General features: G+C 40.0%; 1 protein-coding gene across 5 annotated transcripts in view; it reads left to right on the forward strand.

Annotated features, from left to right (window-relative positions):
* Positions 1–23,834, forward strand: part of LOC132916513 (discoidin domain-containing receptor 2) — a 225,951-nt gene that overhangs the window by 135,596 nt on the left and 66,521 nt on the right. For all 5 annotated transcript variants that reach the window (XM_060976590.1, XM_060976591.1, XM_060976589.1 and 2 more), the window contains one exon: positions 8,597–8,828. In XM_060976590.1, coding sequence (XP_060832573.1) covers positions 8,597–8,828 — 232 coding nt within the window. The remainder of the gene's footprint in view (positions 1–8,596; positions 8,829–23,834) is intronic.

A 23,834-nucleotide genomic window follows, 5' to 3' on the forward strand; every position in this document is an offset into this window, starting at 1 on the left:
TTTTCATGGATCCAGGAGTGGACCGAGTCGCGTTGACTGCTGCTATCACCGAGATTGCCGTATTATAGAAAAATTTAATTAAATTCGACGTTCGTCGAACGCGCCAGCAGAATCACAGACGAAAGCTAGATGCCGTCATCGCGGCGAACGATGGAAGCTCACGTACGCGGGCAGATAATAAAAGGAATCGAACGGTCTGCGAACGTGGCTCGAATATCGTTCGCCGTTCAGGGACTAAGTCGTCGAAAGTGACCGCGCCGTAAATTCTTTTCGCTTACACATCGGTGATCGTATTGATTTACGGACGACACCAGCGCTCGACAAGGCAACTTTGTAATTCGATTACTATATATATATACGGTTTGCACATTCGGTCGTTCATTATTCGGGATGTATCGTCGCGAATTGACAATACGAGAGTTTAATCCCTCCGTCGACTGGAAAAATTCATCAGGGACGTAGCTCGAGTATGGAATACTGAATAATAGAAGTTAATTTTTCACGGAAGTCTGTACCGTGTACCTCGTGTGGGAATAGAACCTTATCTCCTTCAAATCAACACGATTACTTAATCAAATATTACTGTTTCTTGAAAACTAGCACGAATGTCTGCAGTTTCTAAAGATAAATTACATACCTTAGCCGTTACCATGCCAACTACTTTACGAAGTGAAAAGAAGAAGATGGAAAGAGAAAAAGGACGAAGCTACCTCGGGTGTTAGTTTTACAGACACGATCGTGATGGCTCATTTTCGAATAACAAACGTAGCCAGAACTCAAGGTTGGTGAGACGAGGATGGTGTTCGGTGTGGCGTGTGGCGGTAACGATCGTAGGTCATTAGCAATGCTAATGCACCTTTCGACTGATGAGGCAGCGTAATGCCTCTCTGGTCGGCCGAGCTTCCACTCGGGCGCATTTCTCAGCGAGGCTACTTTGGAGTGGCCGAGCTATAAGGCTGCTTGGCTTGCTCGGTCGGTTGGTCTCCCTGGCTGCTACCGTAAATTTCCTCGGGACTATTGGCTTCCTATTAGGATCGAACTCCGTAACTATCTTCCAAGAAATTAGAATACTCCGATAGCGGCATTCCATGTAAAACAGCAAAGGGTTAGGCTTCTAATTACAAAGCTAAATTATCTTGTTTCGATTCGATGCATTTTGAGGATGACAGCATGACACATTTGTTTCAGAGATTTTCATCGACTGATCTAGTTCCTGCTTGATTCTATCTTTGATATTTTGGAAACTCTTCGTTGATAGAGTTTTGGCAGCGTTCGCAGATACAGTCGTAAAATAGACGTCGACATCAGTTTTATATTATGTTAGTGATTGACGCTCAGAGTCTACGTCGATGCAAATATTTTCAAATCTTACTTGGTCTCGACATTTCCCATTTCTTCTTCTCGTCGTTCAATGTTATATAAAGAGTTCAATAAAAGTATGACATAAGTGAATTTTTGTCCAGAAATAAGATAAAATATACAAGACATGGGACACATTGGTGACATACACACGTTTTCATTCGTTACATTCATACATTCATGACAGTATGAATTATACATAAAATGTATAATTCTTTTAGAAACCTTCGACTTTTTTAACTTAACTATTTGCCATCTTCAGGTTTTTGGTAAACAATTTTTACGTAATGTCACAATCATCCCAACGTGTACAAGTATCCGCAAATAAAATTGATGTTGAGGCAAAATCAGCCAGTGTTTCTATGCAACGGGTATACTTCCGTGGGGGCCCCGTCACCAAATGATGGTGACGCTCTTCTTGTTCCAGTTAATTAATTAAATATACGATATTATATATAGGATATACAACATAAAAATATTAAAAACACATTATACCATACTTTTTATTAATTTACAGGGTGCGCCGTTAGAATTCGGACAGAATTCAATTTGTAGTTCCCACCATATTAGAATTCAGATGTTTGTGCTGATTGACTCTGAAGTTAGTTAAATATGTCAATAAGTCTTCTATAACCTCAAAATGACAGAACTCGTTAAGCAAAACCCGGAATACGATAGAAGAGCGGCGATTATAGAAAGTCTTCGCGCCGGGTGGATGCCAAAGTGAATCGGAGGAACGACCGTTGGCTGGCCCACAATCTCGAAGATGTTCCTGTTGTGGGCAAAACCAAATTTCCAGCAAGTGTTCACGTTTTGAGCGTTGTCTCAAGTGAGGGCGACGTCATGCCTCCGCACTTCTTCCAAAAAGGCGAAAGAATCACAAAGGAGGTTTATTTGGAGGTCCTGAAGACAGTAATAAAGCCGTGGATGGAAATTACGGCTTCTGGAAGGCCGTATTTATTTCAACAAGATGGCGCACCTGCTCACACAAGTCATCTTGTTCAAAATTGGCTCTCTGACAATGTGGACATGTTTTGGTCGAAAGATTTCTGGCCTCCTAACAGTCCCGACCTAAACCCATTGGACTATTACGTGTGGGGCGTTATCGAGAGACAAACTAATAAATGCAGGCACCCCAACGTCAACTCCCTACGAGCTGCTATCGAGTCAGAATTCGCGACAATTAAACGCGACCAGTTGAAGTCAGCGTGCTCGCGCTTTAGAGCAAGAATAGAGCAGGTCATAGAGGCAGAGGGTGGTTACATAGAATAAAAGTTCTCAGCAAGGACCCTTTAAATGAGATATAACAACATTTTCATGTGTTTTTGTGTATTGACTTAAATAAACAACTTTCTGCACAAAACTTCTTTTGTCCGGATTCTAACGGCGCACCCTGTATATTCTGGATAATATATTACTATTATTCTGGATATATATTAGTATTCGTTAAAACATTCCAAACACATTTTGGGTGATTTTGGGCACTTCGAAAAATAGTTAGACTCCGTTAGGACTACTCTCCTCACTTTCAAATATATTTTCACGCTGTTTACTGAACATTTTGAGGATGAAAAAATCACCGATGTACGTCTCACAAGTATGCTTCTCGACTAAATGAAAGATCTGAGATATCTGCCATGAGATCCCTCGGAATACTCTAGCTGGATAGCTTATCGCTTTCTCCATTTCAGAAATAAATGATCTTTTCTTTATAATGAATCGAAGGCGATAAACAATGAATTCCTGTTTGTCGCTCTATTTACGTTCTGCGTACCGGCGGTCGGATTTGGACCCCGCAGGAAACAGCCGAATCACGCTGAGTGACGAACGTGTTAATTTCAATATTAAAATATAACTATCCGTAGTTTCGTCACTTTTACCAGTCCTCTGCGTCCCTCCTATTAACCAATTTAAAATACGACAATCTTTAACCAACAACAAAGATTCGTGTGTTCACAGAAGATATATCTATTGTACTACGATCGATCTGACTCACATTCTTTTCTGTATCCGTTTTATTTATCATCTCTACACATAGAATTTTAGTATTACTCAAAAGAATTTCATCTATCTTTGGAACCTAAAAGGGAAGGTTTCCAGTCCGATGAAGTTGTTACGGTCACTGTTTATGGTCTCCTGTAGAATTTTATGATTAAAGGTACGAGAACCCTTACGTATCTTTAACTACCGCGTTTCGAACTTCTTTTACGCGTTTCCCGTTCCCGAAACGAGGCAAGTCCAGCATTTTTCTGGTGGACGAATTTGTTCTGGTTTCAAGAACGAACATAAGAGAAGTCCTCGCGATTCCTCGAGCGTCGTTCTCTTTCATTTTGTTACGGCCGACGCTATAGTGCTTCCGACCACGTTGATGACGCTATTAACGAAAGAAACTGTTATCGCTATCATGCTACGTACTACGGACTTGTCGGCCATGATTCGATTACGTAAACGCGGCGGAACGCACGCTTCTTGGGAGGCGACCACAATCTTCATTGAAACGTCATGGTTAACGTTTTGCCTTTGCGAGAGCTGTAAACCACTCAGAAGGGAATTAAAGTAATTTCGGTTAGAAACGTCGTGTGATTTTAAAGGAAAAAAGAAAACTCATCAAGATGAAGTGTCGGATCTCAGCAAAAGCCCGAGTGTTTTCAAACCCGTTTGCAAATACTGATTTATGATTGTTGAGATTATTAGATGTGTGAACAGAGGAACGCGTGGATACATTGTAAAGTGGAAAATATATTTTAATACAGAAGTGTAAATACAAGTAGGAATATAATTTGTGCTGGTCCAGATCCGCACGCTAGCTGTGTTACCCTATGACTACTGTTTATGGTCTGCCTTCGTCCCAGTCTTTTGTCTATACACTATCGATGGCTTCAGTGCTTGAAAAAATTAAAAAGATCAGATGTAGAGTTTTCTTATAAGTGGTGACCACTTCAACAATGATTTTGAATTTAGTGATTCGATATTTACTAATAAATAAAAAAGTTGTCTTAATGAAGTTCAATTTTACAAGAGCTACTTGTGCAATGTACTCGTGAAATCAAAGATATTCAACAAGTGTGATATTCGATACTTGCAAAGTATTTATAATTGAAGGATCTGTTTTATTAGATTGCACGATTGATTTCATAGTATCGATATGAAAGTACTAGTAAATGACACGAAATTTAATAAACTTGGATCTAATCAACTAGTATATACCTAAATGTCAGAAGAAATACAACGGCGTGGCAATAATTTTTGTAGCCACTGTACATACGTACATTCCATATTATTTATACGACGACTTCAAAATGCAAAACAATGTTAATTGTTTTGTTATAGCGTTACAACCAACAGATACCACAAGTTACTTCCTGACTGAAGTAAAACATTGTCTAATAACTTCAAGACATACTAAATTAAAGTGCAAATTTACGAACTAGCTGTAAACTTACTCACGAACTTCCAAAACATTGTATAATCCTTATTAACATCCTAAAATATCATTACGCGTCTCAACCATGCGATGTCGTGCCATCAAACTATATTTCAACGTCAGACATCCACGTAAAAAAATTATACGGATTGGGAACCAGGCTCGACTAGCTTTCAAATACTGTTAAGAGAAAAGGGAATAGAAATTTGATGGCAGGCATCGGTAGCCAAACGTTCTATCGTCGTCGTCGAAATTTTCAGCGATCTCTGTGCGGCGGTTAATTTCCTTGCTGACGTAATTAGCCCGCAGGAACGACAGACAATTAGCGACCTCGAGGCGATCGTGGAATCAGTCGGTTGAAGGAGAGGTCGGGGATAACTTTATTCGAACGAAATCCTGGTCGAGGCTGCAGCGTTGCGGGGAATTTCAGCGGTGTGACTAGCTAGGTCTGCGGATAGGATAGACGAAAATGGGCTGAGAAGAGAGAGAGACACGAGGCAGAGAAGGAAGGGGGAGAAGAGGGACGAAGCCAGGACATTGTTAACAGCATTGCTGCCTAATTAACCGCAAACGCTTTCAGTGGGTTTCGCCTGGTCTATTGTTTACATGCGGGCATGCCGCCTGTATGATAGTGCTCGACGACCGAACCAGCTGAAATATTTCCATGAAGATTCTCCAGCCGCTTTGTGCCGTACATGCATGGCGTCTATCTGAATCGGGACGTAGATCGTATAGGATACACCGGAAGTAACGTCCACTCGTGGGAAATTCCATGCTTTTCCTGTGAAATCGAGCCTGGACTCTCGATACACCCGCAGCACGATTTCGCTCGCGGCGGATCTTTTGTCGGTGAAAATCTTCTTTGCTTTGACGATCACGATGAAGTTTCTTCCTTTCTGCGGATAAGAGGATCGCTGTTACTGGTTGTATAGGGAGATGATCGTAAATAGGGGAATAAATGGATATATCAGAGGTTGTGGAGTTGTTAATGGTTATAAGATGGAGAGCCGATTATCTTTTTACTTGAAAATATGGTATCATAATATGGGATTCGATAAAATGTAACGAAAGTTTGGCAGGTTTTAATCGAGACAAGTTATCTTGTCATCGATAAGATGAAGTAAGTACTTGATCCTCTTTCAGGTATTTGGTGTGTTTGAATAAGTGCTTATAGCTAAGCTTGAAAAGTACATACGTCTGATCCATGATCGCAACAAAATCTTTGATATGAAACATACCGAAATGAAAAATAACATAAGTGTAGAAATTCTAATCGTTCGACATTTACTACAAACCCTACCATCGCTGAAATAATTCAAATCGTCTAACCTGTTTTAACACATTCTACTTACTAAAGTACGAGAGTCACCTCACTCATACGAGAGATCATAACGGAAATTTTAATGTAACGCAGTGCGAAATAAGTAAATTCAACAAATCCCAGTCTAATATTTAACCCAAATGTCATCGTCATCAAAATAGTCCAAATTATCCAATCAGTATTCTAACTCGACTGCCAAACTATCCCATTAATCGGAACGATAGATCGCAACGAAATAATAGATTAATTACCAGTAGCAGTTCCGGGTTGAGCTCGGATCGGAACAAAGTATCGCGGCCTGTCAGAGGCAGGGTTTGCCCGCGGCGAGCCAGTGGGTCAGCTTTCATTAATTTTAATTGACGAGGGGAATCCGCGCAATATCGGGGGAAAAAGTTGGCCGCTCTCGCCAACCGGTAGAGGCGAGGGTTTCATTTCAAGACGATTACCGAGCTAACGAGCTTTGAAAATCAAGGAAATTGTATCGCGGCCTAGGAAGTCCAGCCGATGAAGTCCAACGGTCGAGCTGTTTAGCAGCGAGCAGCCACCGCCTCGCGAGCGATAATGAGCCACTCGGATTGAGCCGCGGTTCGCTCGCCCAATATCCTTAATTTCGAAAGCTCGTTGCGCGGGGCAAGTAGAGCTTAAAATTAAACTCCGCCGGCTAACTTTCTTATCGCCCGATGAATCTCCGGCCCGTATATAATGCGATCTTGTTATCGGCCGTGGCAGTATTTTTAGCTGAGAGCACGCGTGGAAAGTCGGCCGTGGTGTCTGCTCAGCAAGTGGACTGAACCTGAAGTCACGTATCCCGTATGGATCGGGGCCACGTTCTTCCAGGCTCTCGCTGAATTAAAAACTCGTTTCGTGCTAGAAATTATGGGTCTCGTTTCACGGAATGTCCATGATTGTGTATGGCCTAGGAAACGTTTGGTTGGTTCTTAGGAGGAATATATTAGAACGTATCTCCGTTGGAAGATTATCGTGCGAGGGATTTGTTTGTTGGATAAGAAAATGCTTTCCCTCGGGGATTGTTCAAATTACGAGCATCCAGATTTCGATACGGACGAGATAAATTGTTTCGGCTCGTAAATCGTTGCTTCGAGTATGAAGATACCCGTGAATCGAGCCGAGAATTTTAGGCTTTCGTGTTACATAGTTGCTACGATCTAAGGCATCCGGGAGATGTCGTATGCGATAGGAATTATATTCTGATGTTTCACCAACATTGTAGTTCGCTTCTCCAAATATTTTATAGGATAGTTGAGTTGTAGATAGCTTTTTGACTCGTGAAGCGATAAATGTGGAAGAATGATAATTATATTGAATTATCTTTAAAAATTTCTTTCCTTCATCTATTTTTTTTATTTGATGCAATCATTCCCAAACGACATTTAATCTTTCGAAATTCACATAACATTTTGGTTTCGTTCACATGACAATTTTAAACATTCGATTCAAATACTCCTCTGTTACACCTTTAATTTTCCAGGTCAAACATTGATCATTCGCACTTCCATCGCTTGATAAAATTCTGTCACGTTTACAAAGTCAGTGTATCATGCGATTCTTAAAGAAGCTATATGATATCTGAAGATATAATTTCAATGCGAAATTGTAACAATACGAATCAAGTATTCTCGAGGTACTTTTTAATAAATTGAGTCTGTTCATTCCGTCGAAGCTACGCAGATATAGGGGTTGAAGCGTGGATAATAACGGCGTTCCATCGTCGACGAAGTGGCCTGGAATCGAAACTGCTTTGTCGTTGTTCTCCTCGTCGATGTTGTACATAAATGGGTCAGAAACGTGTGCGATGATTAAACGTCGATTGCTTTCCCACCTTGTACCACTGTCTATCTCGCCCTTTCACTATTTTTCTCTCTCTTTCTCTCTCTCTCTTATCTTCCACGTCTCCTGACACCAACGTTGAAAGCCATTATCTCGAAATGCGGATCGACACACGTAAATGATTATAAATAACTCAAAATCGATAGTGAAAAAAGATCCCCAGTTAAACGATTGCTCGTAAATCAATCCACACGCCATTAATTTATACGGGTACATCGGTCGATCGTTGTGTGGAATCACGCTCGCCGAAAAAAAAAATACAGGTAAAGGCAATGAGTGAGCAAGAAAGAGAGAGAATGGAAGGGGTAGGAAGGAGAGAGAGGAAAAAGCAACCATTAATTATTCTACTACGCGTATCGAAATACTGAGGGTTGGAAAATAATGTTTTTCCCCCTTGGCTGGTGGGAAAGAAAATTTGCTGCACACCCCCAAGTTAAATACAACCTTCATTGCTTATTCATACGAAACAAGGGAGCGGTATCTCCGGCTACCGAAGGAAACACGAAAAGATTCGGCGTTTTTGCACGAGTGTCTCTCGCAGATCCCGTGATACCCACGTAAACGTAGAGTATGCTCTTTGCACGAGAATATTCCCGCGGCGGAGCCGTCGTAATAATTCTTGCCGTAATTCCTCGGTTTCCCAGGCTGAGACAAGACAAGGGCGGCGGCGCCTGGTGCCCGAAAAATATGGTCACGAAGGAAGGCAAGGAGTACCTCGAGGTGAATCTGCACAGTCCGCGTATACTGACGTCCACCAGGACCCAGGGCAGGTTCGGGAACGGCCACGGGGTCGAGTACACCGAAGAGTACTTCGTCGAATATTGGCGACCAGGGTTCAACAAGTGGGTGCGATGGAGAAATCGACGTGGCATGGAGGTACGTACACACACCTTCTGGCTGCTCGCTGTCGATCGATTCGAAAGCGTCCGGACCTTCTTTTTTACCTTTTTCCTCTTTTTCTGTCGACCACGCGACCACTCAACTGTCTCTTTTATAGTCGTTAAGAACGCGACGACGTTCGAGAACTCCATGGCGCAGCTTTGAATTCATTTAAAAATAGAGTCGATTACGTATTCAGTTGCAATTGCAACGACGTTTCGTCATGCAATCTTTTTAGAATGTTGATTTTAAGCGTATCGATCTGTTGAGATTTATTTGTACGAAAGAAATCGTATAAGAGAGTTCGGGAGAGGTTTCAAACGGTTTTTAAATGATTAAATCGAAGATTTTTGTTAATTTAAAAAGTCTCGTCTTTGTGAACGTATAAAGTAACGTATAAAAGCAAGAAGAGATTTAAAAGATATAAAAATAAAAGCACGATTAACTGCGCGTTTGCGTTAAGTGGAGAAAAGGAGAGTGGAAGTAGTAATGGATCGCCTATAGTCAGACGCTAGTCTCGGCCGTTCACGCAAACGCTACATCTTCCGGCAACTTTTAATACGTGCATCATCTGGAATTTATTTTGAGAAAAAAATTATTCATCAACTTTGAAACTACGCTTAAACTTTATAAGCACTGTTACTTAAAATTTGTTCAATGCTCCTCGACTAACTCTTTTAGAAGTGATTAAAGACATTACGTGAGCTGTGGTTTTTCATAAGCTTTACAAAGAAATCACGTTAATCGTAAGTATGTCAAGAACTTATAACGATGTCATATAGATAGTTTATATTTCTATATTTGAAAGCATAATTTCACGTTTCTTTCTTTCTTTTCTTTTCAATTTCGTTGTCAGAGTTACATTAACAGAGGAACACGAAAGAGGAACATTCAATTTTATGACTCAACGAATTTTTTCCAAACTTCGACTCTCTCTTCGCTCGCATTTGAAGTTCTTGCAAATATTACAGGGTACTAAAAGTATAAAGATAAAATGAATATTCATTTCATTACTGTTGAGCGTTTAGTCAGTTGATAGTATTAGACACTTCCACACTGCAGAATAGTCTGGTAACGATGAACTTTGTGATAAATTTGTACTATGCCAGACTCTCGGACATTTGAGCCGCATCTAATCGACAATTTCGTTGCTATTTCATGCTAAGTTGAACAAATATTATACCTATCATACAAACTATCGCTATTAAAGACTCAGAAGAAGAAACGTATGTCTTCTTCACAGAACCACCAAAACGTATACATCCTGTCAAAAATAATTGCCTACCGTTCCTCTATATATTTACGAACCATTACGGATTAAATCATCACGTGCAACCTTGAATTACTTTGCAAAAGCTGACGACTAAATTCGATTTCTTTTTTCTGAAGCGTAGCGAATATTGTAGCCGACAGATTTTTATACGAACGACCAATTATAAAGCAATTTCGCGGCGAGAGGCGGCCGTACCGGCAGAATTAATGCGGTGCCACTCTTTATAATTGCTCTCGTCAAGGAAATCGGATTACAGTTTTAGCCTGGCTCCAGTGGAAAAAGGAAGGGGAGAAGAGGGGGCGGGCTGGGAACAAAGCGGCGCCGTCGCGTAATTCCATTCTTTTGAACGGGAAAATCTGCAAGTATCACGCGGAAGCTTTGCTCTCGATAGGCCCCGAGGCCGTCCACCATTTGTATTCCCAAACGGTCGAGCGACCGCTTCCAACCCTCGTTTCGTTCACGTTGTGTCGTGAACGCGTATCTATAGCGCGTAAACCGGAGCTGCCTGTGTTAGGTCAGTGTAAGCTGCCGTTACAACGGAGCGACGTGTTAATTAACGTCTCTTTAGCATGATAATCTGTACGCGATATCCATTAGCTCGTCAAAATACATCATGCCCGGTAAAGCGATTTACCGGCGTCAATGAAATTACGAGGAACAGGCCTTCTCGTGACGTCGCCTTAAATTACTATTACGCGCGTGTGCACACGCCAATAACGACGATATGTGTATGGATGAGACGGCAGGGAAGCGCAAGGATGGTCAGTCGCGATTATAACGAGGAGCTTGTGCTCGACGACGTGTTGGGAATTGTATGTCTTACGGATTAGTCACGGGAATTCGTGACAAAATTTTGGAGTAGACGTAGAACCGTTTGAATTATTGTTGAATTATTCCATTGGCCATATTTAGTGCAGTGAAAGGATAGTTTTTATATTCGTGGATTGTGTTTATTTTAACTAATGATTCGGTTACTTTTGCAATTGCATAATCAGGATTACACATACATCAATGAATTTTTCTTTTTATAATGCAATAGGAATATGAAATGAAAAACATACTGGTCTTTGAAAAATACAATATTTCAAGCGATTTCATTTTATTTGACTGAAAAATAATGTTAAAATAATGTAACGGTGATTGATTTTGATATCCTTTGTATATATATGCTTGTAGTATTATACTATGAGCAATACTAAACGCAATATTACATGGTTTCTGATTACACAGTGCAGCTAATTCTCTTTTTAATCTACATCTACATTTTCATTCAACTCAGACATTTTATAGACGTCTGTGAGTATTCGATCATGCAACCAGAACCTCAGGTGCAAGTTATTTCGCACACTAATCCCGAATGTTCTTGTTTTTACGTTCTTTTTTTGCATTTCCGATGTTCGAAACTCTGTGACGCGCAATTTTTCATTTTCACAGCATCGTTGATGCTTTCCTCGCAGCAGAGAGAAATTTCTTATAGAGAATATTATTCAAGTTCTCTCGTTCGTCTCACGAGCACACCTCGTGGGTTAATTCCCTAACGTTCTCTCTAGATTTTCACTAAAATACTCAGCTTTGCTTGTACTACACAAGAACACAAACGTACACACACGGTCCCTTAAGACTAAACGAATTCTGCGGAAACTAACTAAAGGTACGAAAGCTTCAGACTGAAAGATACTCCGAAATGAGCTTGTTCTTACAAAACAGCGCTCTAAAATTTCTTCTCTGGCTTACATAAAAAAGAAATCTTACGGCGTTATTACACTGCACTTTCTATGATCCTTTTGTACCTGCGGACAGAAAAAATATGGTAAATCGTATTATTGATCGAAAGAATTTCTCAAAAATAATGTTTTCGTTACTGGACAATAAAAAGCATTAGATTAGTAAGAAATCAAAAGATTCTACAATAGTTTTGTATTAGTGTAAATAGTTTATTTTGATAATATATCATTCGTTCAATATTTTACTTCATTATTTTCGAAATCAAATTTCCTCAATAACATATTCCTTAATATTTAAACGACGATAAAAAGCGTTATTACAATTATTTTGTCTAACTAGAAAATACAATGCAAGATCGTTGAAACGATATAATCGAAGAAACCTCGTCCGGTATTGAGAACAAGAATCGCTATTGTTCGCGGTCCAGTTTAATATCGGCAAATGGAATTTTAATGGATACACTGTTCGTTGAAATAGCCAGCACATAATCAATTGTAACGAGCCACGCTCCATTTTTCGATTCGTCTCGCGTTCTTTTCATCATACGGACGCATCGATTAAACGATTGTCGCTCGAGACGACCATAAGTGGACGAACACTTCGTGTTTCTCGATAGTTTCGTTTCCCTTCCATCGACAAATGAGCACGTTCTTCGGCATGCTATGCTCTTCAGCGTTCGACATGTTAAACTTTGCCCTGGAATATCGGAAAAATTGTATTCCATATGCGTAGAGCCTTTCATGTCGATGTATTCCTTTCCTCCTTAAGTATTCTTCGATAAATTTTAATACCAAATTTTGGTGTACCATCGTTGGATAATTAAGCAGCTTCATTGAAAATTTAAAACGTAGAAGCTAAAACCGATAAGACTAGAAATTTTCAAAGTCTTGTTTAACATGTCAACTGATAAGAAATTCGTTTGATAATCTTTGCCACATTTTTTATTTTGGAATATTTCGTCCTTTCACGTCTTATCTGCAAAAAATAAATTATGTAGTGCTTACGAGTTTTATTTCTCCTTTCTAAGGAAGCAAATAGATAATGATAAGCAGTTTTGAACTTAGCAGACCAAGCAAATCATTGTAAGCATATCTTCAATTTCTCTCCTCCATGAAAACAATGCAAAGCGAAGCTATTTGTGCTCGACAAGGAAAGTCTCGCGTAGTTAACCTTCTCGGCCGACTACGATAACTTAGCCTGATATTTCGATACCCGGATGGCACAACGGGAAAGCGTCCACCGCGTCGTGAAAATACTTGTGAAACTCCGGACTGACTTCCGTCACGAATGTGTATGTCTCGTTATTCGACGAACCTCTGTCGTCTGAAGGCTTCCTGGTGTTCTCCTCATGGCACGAGTGATTCCTCCTACTCCTCCTTTTTGTCTCTCTCCCTCTCTCTCTCTAATGCACACCACACCGACGCCTGCTCGTTTGGGTACACACGGCACATACCATCGTGTGTGCTTCATCCGGTGTTCTTCCCATTTTCACGCAGATTCGCTCAAAGCGAGGAAGCAGACGTTAGATTCAGGCTGCTCGGAGAAGGGGTGTACATTCGAAGGAGCAGAGAAGAAGAGGAAGATGGCATATGGCACAGACCAAGAAACAGATAAAGAGAGAAAAAGAGGGAGGAGATAGTTTAAGGGGGAACGGAAGTTAAAGGAGGATAAGCGAGAACACGAACGTTTACCCTGCAGCCTCAATCTGGCCGGTATGTGATCTTTGTGCACGCGCACCTTCCCTTTGCTCCTTGCACTTTGAATACGAGCAGGAAGAACGAAAGAGCTCGGTTCACCGGTGTAGAGATGAGAAAGAGCTAGGGCTAGGTAGAAGAAACGAGACACGGACTGTACTAGGGGTTGGGGAGGAAAAAGCAAAACGACTATGTTATCGCCCCGTTGTACGTGACCCGTGCCCTCTACGGGCATTTTTCTACAGCAGACGCGGCCGCCACTCCCACAAAAAGCAAGGAGGAATGCGAGCGCAACGAAAAACGGGCCTTCCGTTTCCGATCGACCGCCAGCGAAATTTCCATGCCGTCACGATTTCCTTTACCTTCCTGTGAAATATATTAAATGAGAAAGAGAGAGAAAGGAGAGAAAGGGGCAACGGAAAAAGTAAGAAAATATTTCCAAGTGCTTCCTTTCGAATAGTTTACGGCGAGGGATACATGTACGCACGAGAATCGACGTTGGAAAACCGGTATGAAGGGTGGATCCGGAAGGTAGAACCAGAAGCGAACCCGTGTCTACCTTCTGAACGGAGAGCGCTATTTTTCCTAGAAAAAATGTATCGCCTTACCGCGAACGCAATTTCCTTCGTTCACGAAGTATATTAAGTGATACGAAAGAAAAGATCAAAGGGATTGTAAACTGTGAACGTCGAGACGCGAGTCGGAAGATTGTTGCTGGAATACTTCGCGATGAACGTACGTGAAACGCGCAAGGAAAATTACTTATCGTTATCGAACGAACTATCACAGAGGTAAGTGCACCTTACATGCACCGAGTAATAAATTGCTATTAGAATTCTTTAATATAAACGGAACTCGCATATAATAAATAAAAGAGAAAATAAAATGACTTTAAAATCGTAATTGAACGCAATAAGAAACTCACGTGCATAAGTAAAAAATGTAATTTCGTTATGAATAATTCATTTAAAAGAGATTGAAAATCAAAATGTAAAATGTAAATTTAATGTAAGACTCGCCGGCGAGTTATGGCGAGTTTAAGGAACAGAGCTTCGCATACTGTTCGTTAAGATCGAAAGCAGACGATTGTTCGTGTAGCCCATATCTTGACCTAGATTTTTTACGTTTTATGAGTCTCTTCTAATTTTCTCTTTCGTGCGCGTGCACCATAAGCAGAGACACGAAAATACATTACGAGGCCGCTCCCTGTAACGGTGAATTAAGCCGAAAAGGAAATTCGTTTCAACTCATGGTACAAACGGTGAAAGAGCAAACGATATACATCAGAACTGCATCCTGATGAAAATGGAACGAGATATGATACCGTACGATACCGTCTTTTCCTTTCGCGTCAGGATGCTCGTTGTCGTTCCTGTGGTGGGACAATTGCCAACCGTGGACGTGTTTCATTAACGTCCATGTACCGGCGCCAACAGGAATTACCTCGACCAGCCTCATTTACGACGTTCTTCTACTTACATTCGTTATGAAGTAAGCACCGGCAAATTAAATAACTCTGCGGGGAAATATTATAGGAATGTTGAATTGAGGATAGGATTTTAATATGTGAAACCTGAAGCAAAACGCGATGATAACTACGTTCAATAATAAAATTGCGATAACGTTTTTACTGAAACTTCAAACTCTGAGTCTCAAGTCTTTGAGTCCTGCTTTCTCAATTCCAACTTTTATCGATTCTCCAGGAAAATATTGCGAGAAAATATTGTTGAGTTGCGGATGGGATCTTAAATGTGTGAAGGTTTAAATGAAATGGAAATGGAATTCATTTAATGATAAACTTGTAATTATGATTTCAGAGGAACTTAAAACTCGTAGCCTCGATTCTTCATTCTTCCTTCTTTATTCTACCTTTCACCGAGTCTTCAGCTGTGATGCTATTCTGAAGTTTGCACACGATCAGTTTCCTTTCCTTTGTTTCTCTGCTTCTTTCGTTCGATACAGTCATCTTTAGACGACACTCGGGCACGTGCATACACGTAATATCTTCAACGATCATGCACCCTTCATTCATTCAATAATACAATGTCTTCCATATGGTTGAATATATATTCGACACACTGCTATTTCTTTATTCTAAATATTTTTTAATATAATATGTATGGAGCGGAAAATATTTGTTTCACCATCAGCGTGAAAAATTGTTGTTTGTTCATAATGAAATAATGACAATTATGCTAAAAAAGATGTCGATACGCGTATCTCCCTCAGATAGTATCAGTGACTGTCGCAGGTGAAAAACAAGTATTTAAAATCTTGTATCTCTTAAAAGTAAAAATGTCATTGAACGATAAGTATGAATTGAAACATCAAAATGGAAGTTAATAAAATGGAGAGAGACTACGTTCATTGTTATTCGTAAATTTAAATTTTCAAGAAACCGCGCTGTCGAATAAACACTCTTATAGCGTAATAGCTTTAAATTATAGTAGTAATAGTCGTGCGTGGAATTTATTGCACATGGAGCTGAGATTCCGGAAGAAAAGGAGGACAGTACACGCGCGAAACAAGACACGGTTGCTCCCTGATGATAACATTCCCAGAGGTGTGTCGCGATAAATCCGCAGGTGAAAGTCAACATGTACGACTATTCTCGGTGAGGCTAAACATATATCCACGTTTTACGTTATTCGAAATAGAGTCTTTCTGTTGTAACTTCTCGCATCTTTTCAGATTTCCAATGCCACAGACACGGCCAATATATCGATGACACGTTTGATAACGCCTTGAAACATTTCTCTTTGCAATTTGTATTCTAATTTAGTCAAACATCTCATCCTTCTTTCGATTATTATCTGGCATTTCAGTTTATACTTTTAAAAATGTTAATTTGTATTTTTTGACTTGAACCTCTTAATCGAATTACTGAATTAAAATTCGAATTAAAGTTTTCCTTTTGAATTATTCAACCTACGTAAAAATGTTTCTATGTCGATGAACCTGGTTTCTGAAATCAATTACAAATATTCCAATCTTTTTTAGCAGTGTTTAAAAATTAACAAAGCTTCAGGACAATTTTCATGGACCGAATAACATGAAATGAGATAAATAGCCGGGTAAAATGAATTAGAATGCCTTTTAGAATTTATTAAAGCGACAGAGCGATGGCAAAACACGCGTTTGGCGTGTGGAGATGACGAGTCCTCGAGACTTCTGTTTGACTTGGCGACCGCGCGCCGCTTAAGTCCACAGATACCGACGGTAATTTCCATCGAAATTTCAATCTCGTTTATCCGCAAAGTAACTTCCACGAGCCCCGTCCGTCGCAGTGATCCCTCACCCTTCCGTCGCGCTGTTTCACCCCTCAAGCGACCGTCGCGAGAGACTGGCAGCACGTATCGAATTTTAATCAATCACCGATAGGGACAGCCAATTCCAAAGCCAATTAACATATTCATTCTGCGAGTCTGCTCGCTCTTTTTCCACTGATTTCAGTGAAATTCAAATTGCAATATGGTGAGCACCATTACTGGCCGAGCCGTGCAGTCATTACGCGGCAGTCATTACCGAGCGCGTTCGTTCGCAATAATATTGCATGGGTCTATAGTATAAAAAAGAGAGAAAAAAGAGGAAAATAGGGGCGAAGAGAAACAAAGAAAGTGAGATGGAAAAGATACAGAGAGAAGAGAAAATCAAAGAAACACGGCCTCTATTATCAAGCCTGTCGATTGCGTTCGCTTGATAAAATGAATTTTTATAGTATCGCCTTATTAAAATGGTTCTCGATTCGACGTAATTAAAACAAACTAAAGCAAAGCTTATAGAACTCTTTCGATTTCTCAGTAGCCTAATATTTACAGTTCTACGTTTTTTGTAATTATAAATTGAATTTCCTTCTGTATTGCTTACAGAAATATTGGAGAACTAGAGAATATCGAGGTAAAAGCTTTATGACAACGAAAATATAAAAACCATCGCACTTTTATTACGTAATATATACGTTTACTTAACGTTGTCTGCTGATGAGAAAAATAATTGTCAGGAAAGAGCACTAACCCGCGAAAATAAGCAAATGAAAATTCAGTGTAATCGAGTGACACAGGAGATACTGCACTTGCGCTAGTGATTTTAAAGTCCGTTTATGGTCATACGTTGGTTAAATCGGTTATTCGATAAGGTTGTCATTTCTACTCGTCAAATTTGCAGCGCATTTAGGAAATCAACCGAGCTTTTACGAAGAGCCGGAAGGAAATCCCGTTTCATTTCGTCTAGGAATTAAGGAGAGCAATAAAGTTACACGCGACCGAGCCAACAGATATTTCACCTGTCTTTTTCGGATTCGCTCGTGCCCGTCCTCTTCTCAGGAAATTCAATACGCGACAAGGGGAAACTAGAAAATTTCTCTCTGGCTGCTCGAACATGCAAATGCACAGGGTGTTTCGTGAAAATTCCTGCTCCCGGGACGATGTCGTGACGGTTCTTGACCGAAAATACGCGTTCGTTCGTGACGTTAAAGGATTTTAAATCTTATCCGGCTGTCAACGCGAAGACAGCGACGTTATCGTAGTCTTAAAATGCAAACGCAAGACGAGTAAATTTATCTTTTTAACGTTAAGTATCTGACTTTTCAACGAGAAATTAATTTTTATTAAAGCGAGTGGAACCAACGTTATATCGACAAACCTCTTTTCATGTGAATAGCGATTTTCTTTGAACATTATTGTTCAAGTTAATTAAGATACTGGTATAAAAATTTCAGGATACATCATAAAGGTACTAATTATTGTTTCTACACTGTTTGCTTAATATCATTCAAGCTACATATCGTTTGAACTGTTCGTGTTTTCGCATTGTAGTGCGATTATTTCACATAAAGACTCGAATTGGCATGGGTCGTGATTAAAGTTTCAAAGATTGCATTATAAATCAAAATCGTTGGAAACTTTGTTCGCAGTTTCATCATCGACAGTTTCCCGAATGGTTAATACACCGAATCGATTCGTCGAAAGTCGAAGTCGTTTAAATATTTCTCTCGTCTTGCGACTCGCCACAATATCAAATATTTATATCGCTGCCGTTATATTTTTCCGTTCACGCGTTCGCAATGGTAGAATTGAATAATTCGTATAGCGATCGGTAGGGAAATGTCCTAAGGAATATCCAACAGGGGCGAATATATCGTTCGGTAACGATACAAACACGCGGTGTTACGTGTATAATTTATCGCGCGCGTGGTGAGAGCTATTGGAGGATGTGTGCGCATTTATACGGCATCGAACCGGGTATCGGTGGATTACGGATTACCGGCTCGAACGTGGACACCCTATTAGCAGATTACCGAGCGGCCCTGAAACAATTTTCTACGGCCACACTTCCTCTCTCTCTCTCTCTCTCTCCCTTTCTACCCCTTTCCCCTTCTGTTCCCCGGCTTTTTTCCGGCGACCAGATCTGCCTGGATTTTTTTTCTTTTTCCAATCTCTCCCTCGGTTCTCTTTCCTCTGTACGCGGCTTTATCAGAGCGCAGGCTCGATCGGTGAGTGCTTCCATCCAGACGAGAGCTCTCACCCCGAGGCGCGGAAAAAGATAGGGCTGAATTTTGTTCCTTTTTAGTCCTATCCCCCCTTCTCCGTAGGTTCGTTTCGCACGATTTTCGGAATATTTCCAGCATCGACCAAATTCGTTTTATCGTAAACGAATGGTTACAACTGGTTGCTAGCGATTTTCAATTCATGCAACTGTCGATGGTAGTTTCCCAAAATCGACGCTGCTTTGTTCGCGTGACTCGAAAAATTTGGTGCCTTTTAACTTCTCTTTTTTTCTGTGCTGGGATTCATTGTTAGAAAATCATCATTGAAGGTATTTGCGGGAAAGTGTACACCAGTCGCGTGGACAGCGATGGTTCGCCAAGTCTGTTATGTCTAGTGGAAGAGAATAATAGATTCGAATATAGAATAATAGAAGAACCGTAATAATCGACTGTAGTACAATTAAATTTGAGCACAGTTAAAAACATTCTATGTTATATTTCATATTTGTACGATTATTGTTTTAAGTTAGATAGTTGTTGCAGGTAGCCTATCTAAATTAAAAGAAAATGTTCTATGAAAAATATTCAATACACGAGAATCTGCATTGACACTGAAAGAGTATTTTAATCGTTGAAAAAATTCAACATCGACGGACTGAATGAATTGACAAGCGCATGAATGTTATAAGTAACAGCTTATGGAATCGATCCAATATATTTTTAATTCACCATTTAATAATATCATTTATTCATTATCTTGGAAATGTCGACGCAGACAATGTTCAGGATCTAGAGAATTAAGATCGAACAAAGAATTTAAAGTATCTCTACTGAAAATAATTTGCAAAGGGGCTGATACAATTTTTACTTTGTTAGCCCGCGATATCTGTTGGTAGAAGAAAGATGGGAAAGGATGTATATTAAGAAAAAGGGCTCGAGTTCGTTGAGAGAAGACAAATTCGAATTATACGGGTTTTTCGTTAGCTTAACGGGGGAAAGATTTCAGCCGCAAGCGGATTAGAGACAAGCTTCTCACCGGTAACCTCGGGATCGAGATCTCGCTAACGATAATACGCCGTTCCGGAATATTTTCCTCTTACATCGAGCAACAGTCTAACGACCGTGCTCGTTAATGAACATTAACCGAGAAGAGGAAGAGGAAGATGCTTCCTTCGAATGAAATTAAAGGAGAGAACGAACTGGCTCGTTCCTTTTTCGTAGGTGTCGAGAGATGCCATTTGGCTAGTTAAACGTTGCTGCTGCTTCTATATACCGGTTATTTAGTTTTCCGTTTAAACAGATAGAAATGGGAATTGTCAAATTAACGAGGTTTTCATCGCTGGAAATTGGGTTGGGAACGAGCTTAACACGTATAAACGTGCACAGATGCGTTATTAGATCGAAAGATCGCTATTACTGTTACATTTTCAAAGTTGTCACAGAGGAACGTTTCCTTCTTGTTAATTCTTTGCCTCTTGGCGTTAATTCTTTGCTCCGCTAAATGAATACCGAAATAAGGAATATACCTGCGTCGATCAAGTTTCACCTTCATCTGCAACGTATAGCTGATACATCATAAAATCTATATGAGTTTTTATAATATAACTAAAACACGTATGTCAATGGCTGTAGGATCCCAATATAGAGTCACATATTGAGCAGGCAAAATCAGAAATCAATATTACATTCAGGAGTCTCATTTCTTAAGTACAATTTATGTATCTGTAATAATTTGCAAGTATCCAGACTTAACAACTTACGGGCGGTACAATCATGCTATGCATAATGCTTATTTCTTTCTACATATTTTTTCCTTTTCAAAGTGCAAGGTATTTAAATATCATGTTTATATTTTATATTAAACACTCGATTCGCGTTAACGTCAAAAACTTACTCGCTCGCTGTAAAACATAGGTCTCATGAATCCGTATTTTTCGAATTTCCTACCTTTGTCTCGTTCTACGAAGTACAACTACGAATTTTGTAAATGTCCCTTTATGAAGCTCCGAAACGACGTCGAAAAACGGTTCCCCAGCCCCCGTAATTCAAACTCTGCGCGCTATTAATTTCGTGGAGCGGAGAAAACGTTCGCGTTATTGCTTTTCCGAGGCGGCTGCGTCGTCTGACAGTCAAAGGTCCCCGCGACTGACTCAAACGATATTAAGGGAACACAACCCGCGATATTTCGTTCACGTTGAATCGAGCACGTTGAAATTAAATAGTTCTTCATTAGTAGGGTCCAGAGTAGCCCCAAAATCGGCCGCAAACAGATTAGAAGCGTGGTCTTTTCCGGCACATTGATCCTAGAAAGCAATTGACTACACGGCCCCATGAGAAACGAAACGGAAATGGGACGCGCCGCGTAAGCTCGTTCCGGTTTTTCAGCTCTGTAAGACGAGGCATGGATATCACCTGCTCGGGTTACCTGGCATCGACCTCCTAACCTCGTCGAGATAATGAAACCGGGCAGAAGACGTTGCGCCCGTGGCTTTAATTCCATCAGTACACCACCTTCCCGGAGCAATTCCAATTTGTTCCCCTCCAACGCCTTAAACACCATGCGCGATGGAACGTTTCGAGCTGCTTAAAAAAAAAAAGTTCACCCAAGATTTATGGTGCCGTGATGGATAATAAATTGGCTTCTTGCCTAGGAGAGTGATACTATCTAGAAAAGTAAATTTTTCAGGATATCGATGGAAAATAGAAAGTTGGAGGCAGAACGTTATTAATTACTCGAGTATTTAACGACGATGAAATGTTTGTTCTTTTATAATTGAAGTGTTTGCAATTATAAGACAGCAGCTTTAATGTCTGAACTAGATTTATTAAAAGAGAAAGGAAAATGCATTGGTTTCTTATTAAATGTACAAAAGATTAGTGCTAAGAATATTAATGGATTATGAATTTAAAATACGTTTTAAAATGTGATTTGATCGATGCGATTGATTGTGAGTTAGTTTTTATTGATTTATGGAAATTAACAAATTTTGTTAAATTGTATAATTATAACACTTTCATTTTAGTAAATGAATTTCTTCGTAGATCAGTTTTACTGATATTTTAGAATTGATGACTTTCTACACATGTCACTTCTCGATTAAGTTTATTGGAAAGAAGTTAATTGAACGTAACTGTATCGTAAATGCAAGCAATTTATTAGGAAGGAAGGATTTTCTTACCGAAGGGAATAAAAGTTGAGTTACTGTAAATAAGGAAATAGCAGATTGTTTATAGTGTGTCTTACCTACGAACACGTAGCTAATAAAATTGTAAACGTATCGTCGAAACTTTTCTGATCCTGTTTCTTATGTTACGACCTGATAGAAAACGCGTGTGTTCTATCGATCGAGGAACCTTCTTAACAACTTCCTGAAAAAATATTTTCAGATAATAACAAAAATATGCGATTTTATGATAAGAAGAAAACATTTTTATTAAAGGTTAGAAGAGCAGAACTTGCTAACTTCAGAATTGCTATGGTAGGGTCACACGCTAAATGTCACGAGGGATCTACTTGACACTCGTAAGTTGAAGGTAGATTCTAAGCTTCTCAGTCCAAAGTCTCATGCTTATTATCTAAGATTTAGCGAGATTAGTCATCTGTGACTTTCAGTTAGTTATTTCACTAATTTCAACTTTAAAACATTAAATACAAGTTTTTGGAGAGACTGATTATTACGAATCTGATCTTAAGTATACCAAGTGCAATGTCTAACTTTGTGAACTCAAACTCGTACTAATATCAGCTCACCAGTACTATCGATGAATATTACTTATCTGTGGTTGCGAATACCAGCTGTTACAAGACTTTGGTTGCCTTTATCACTGTGAATGGTCTGATGGTTCTAAGCTCGTATGAATACTATTTGCTACGTGTCTAGAGTTACGGACACTATATTCTACAAGTGAAAGTCTACGCAAATCCTGTATAGGTCCAGACTTCCAGGCACTAGTTCTTCTTTCAATTGCGAATATTAATTTTTACCAAAGTCCAGATTTGATTCTAGCAACTAAGTCAGATATCCATAAACGCATTATCTCCGAACTGCAACCATATACACACTTTCGCCATGATTCCTTTCATCGTGCCTACGTGCAAATTTATCAAGTGTAATATCTAAAGCTCATGCTGTCTAATCTGAAACACTAGTGCGACACCTTGGATCGCGACGACGCACATAATCGCACTGCACAAACACATAAATAACTGGTATAATATACAGGGAATCTCTGGTACAATTGCCATCCTATTGCAACGGCGAGAGCGATCCATCTGAGTCGCCGGATATATGGGCTCCCTTCAGAATGATCCTCCCTCCTTCGAGCACGGATATCAATTTTATGTGTCGGTAGGACGATATCGGCCTCGCTCGCTTCCACCCCATCCTGCCGCTTGTTTATGGCTGTATTAATTATTCCTATCGCGTATTCGCCGAGCTACGCTCGCTTCTATTCCCACACGTTGCTGCAGTTGCAGTTGTAATGCATCCGCGGTCGCTCGTTTCGAGCTAGCCGATATAACCACTCGCTCTCGTACTCTCTCTCTCTCTCTCTTTCTACGCGCAACGGTTTAAGGTTTAAGGGGGCGCGTTCCATTTGCGTGCCGTTTACAACTCGCTGGCCCGCTTACAGCTGCCTGGCCTGTATAACCCTTTGCTGTATTAAGTCCGCGTCAGAACCGCTACGTTGCTACATACGCTGCCAATTCAATGGCCGATTGATTCACAAATAGTAGTACAGCGATCCTCTGATCTTAATACAGCCAGGATGCCAATTAGCAATCGAAAACTAAACTTTGTTTAAAGAGATAAAAAATTGAGATTTTT

Source organism: Bombus pascuorum, chromosome 2 (assembly GCF_905332965.1).
Source record: "Bombus pascuorum chromosome 2, iyBomPasc1.1, whole genome shotgun sequence".
Taxonomy (NCBI): Eukaryota; Metazoa; Arthropoda; class Insecta; order Hymenoptera; family Apidae; genus Bombus; species Bombus pascuorum.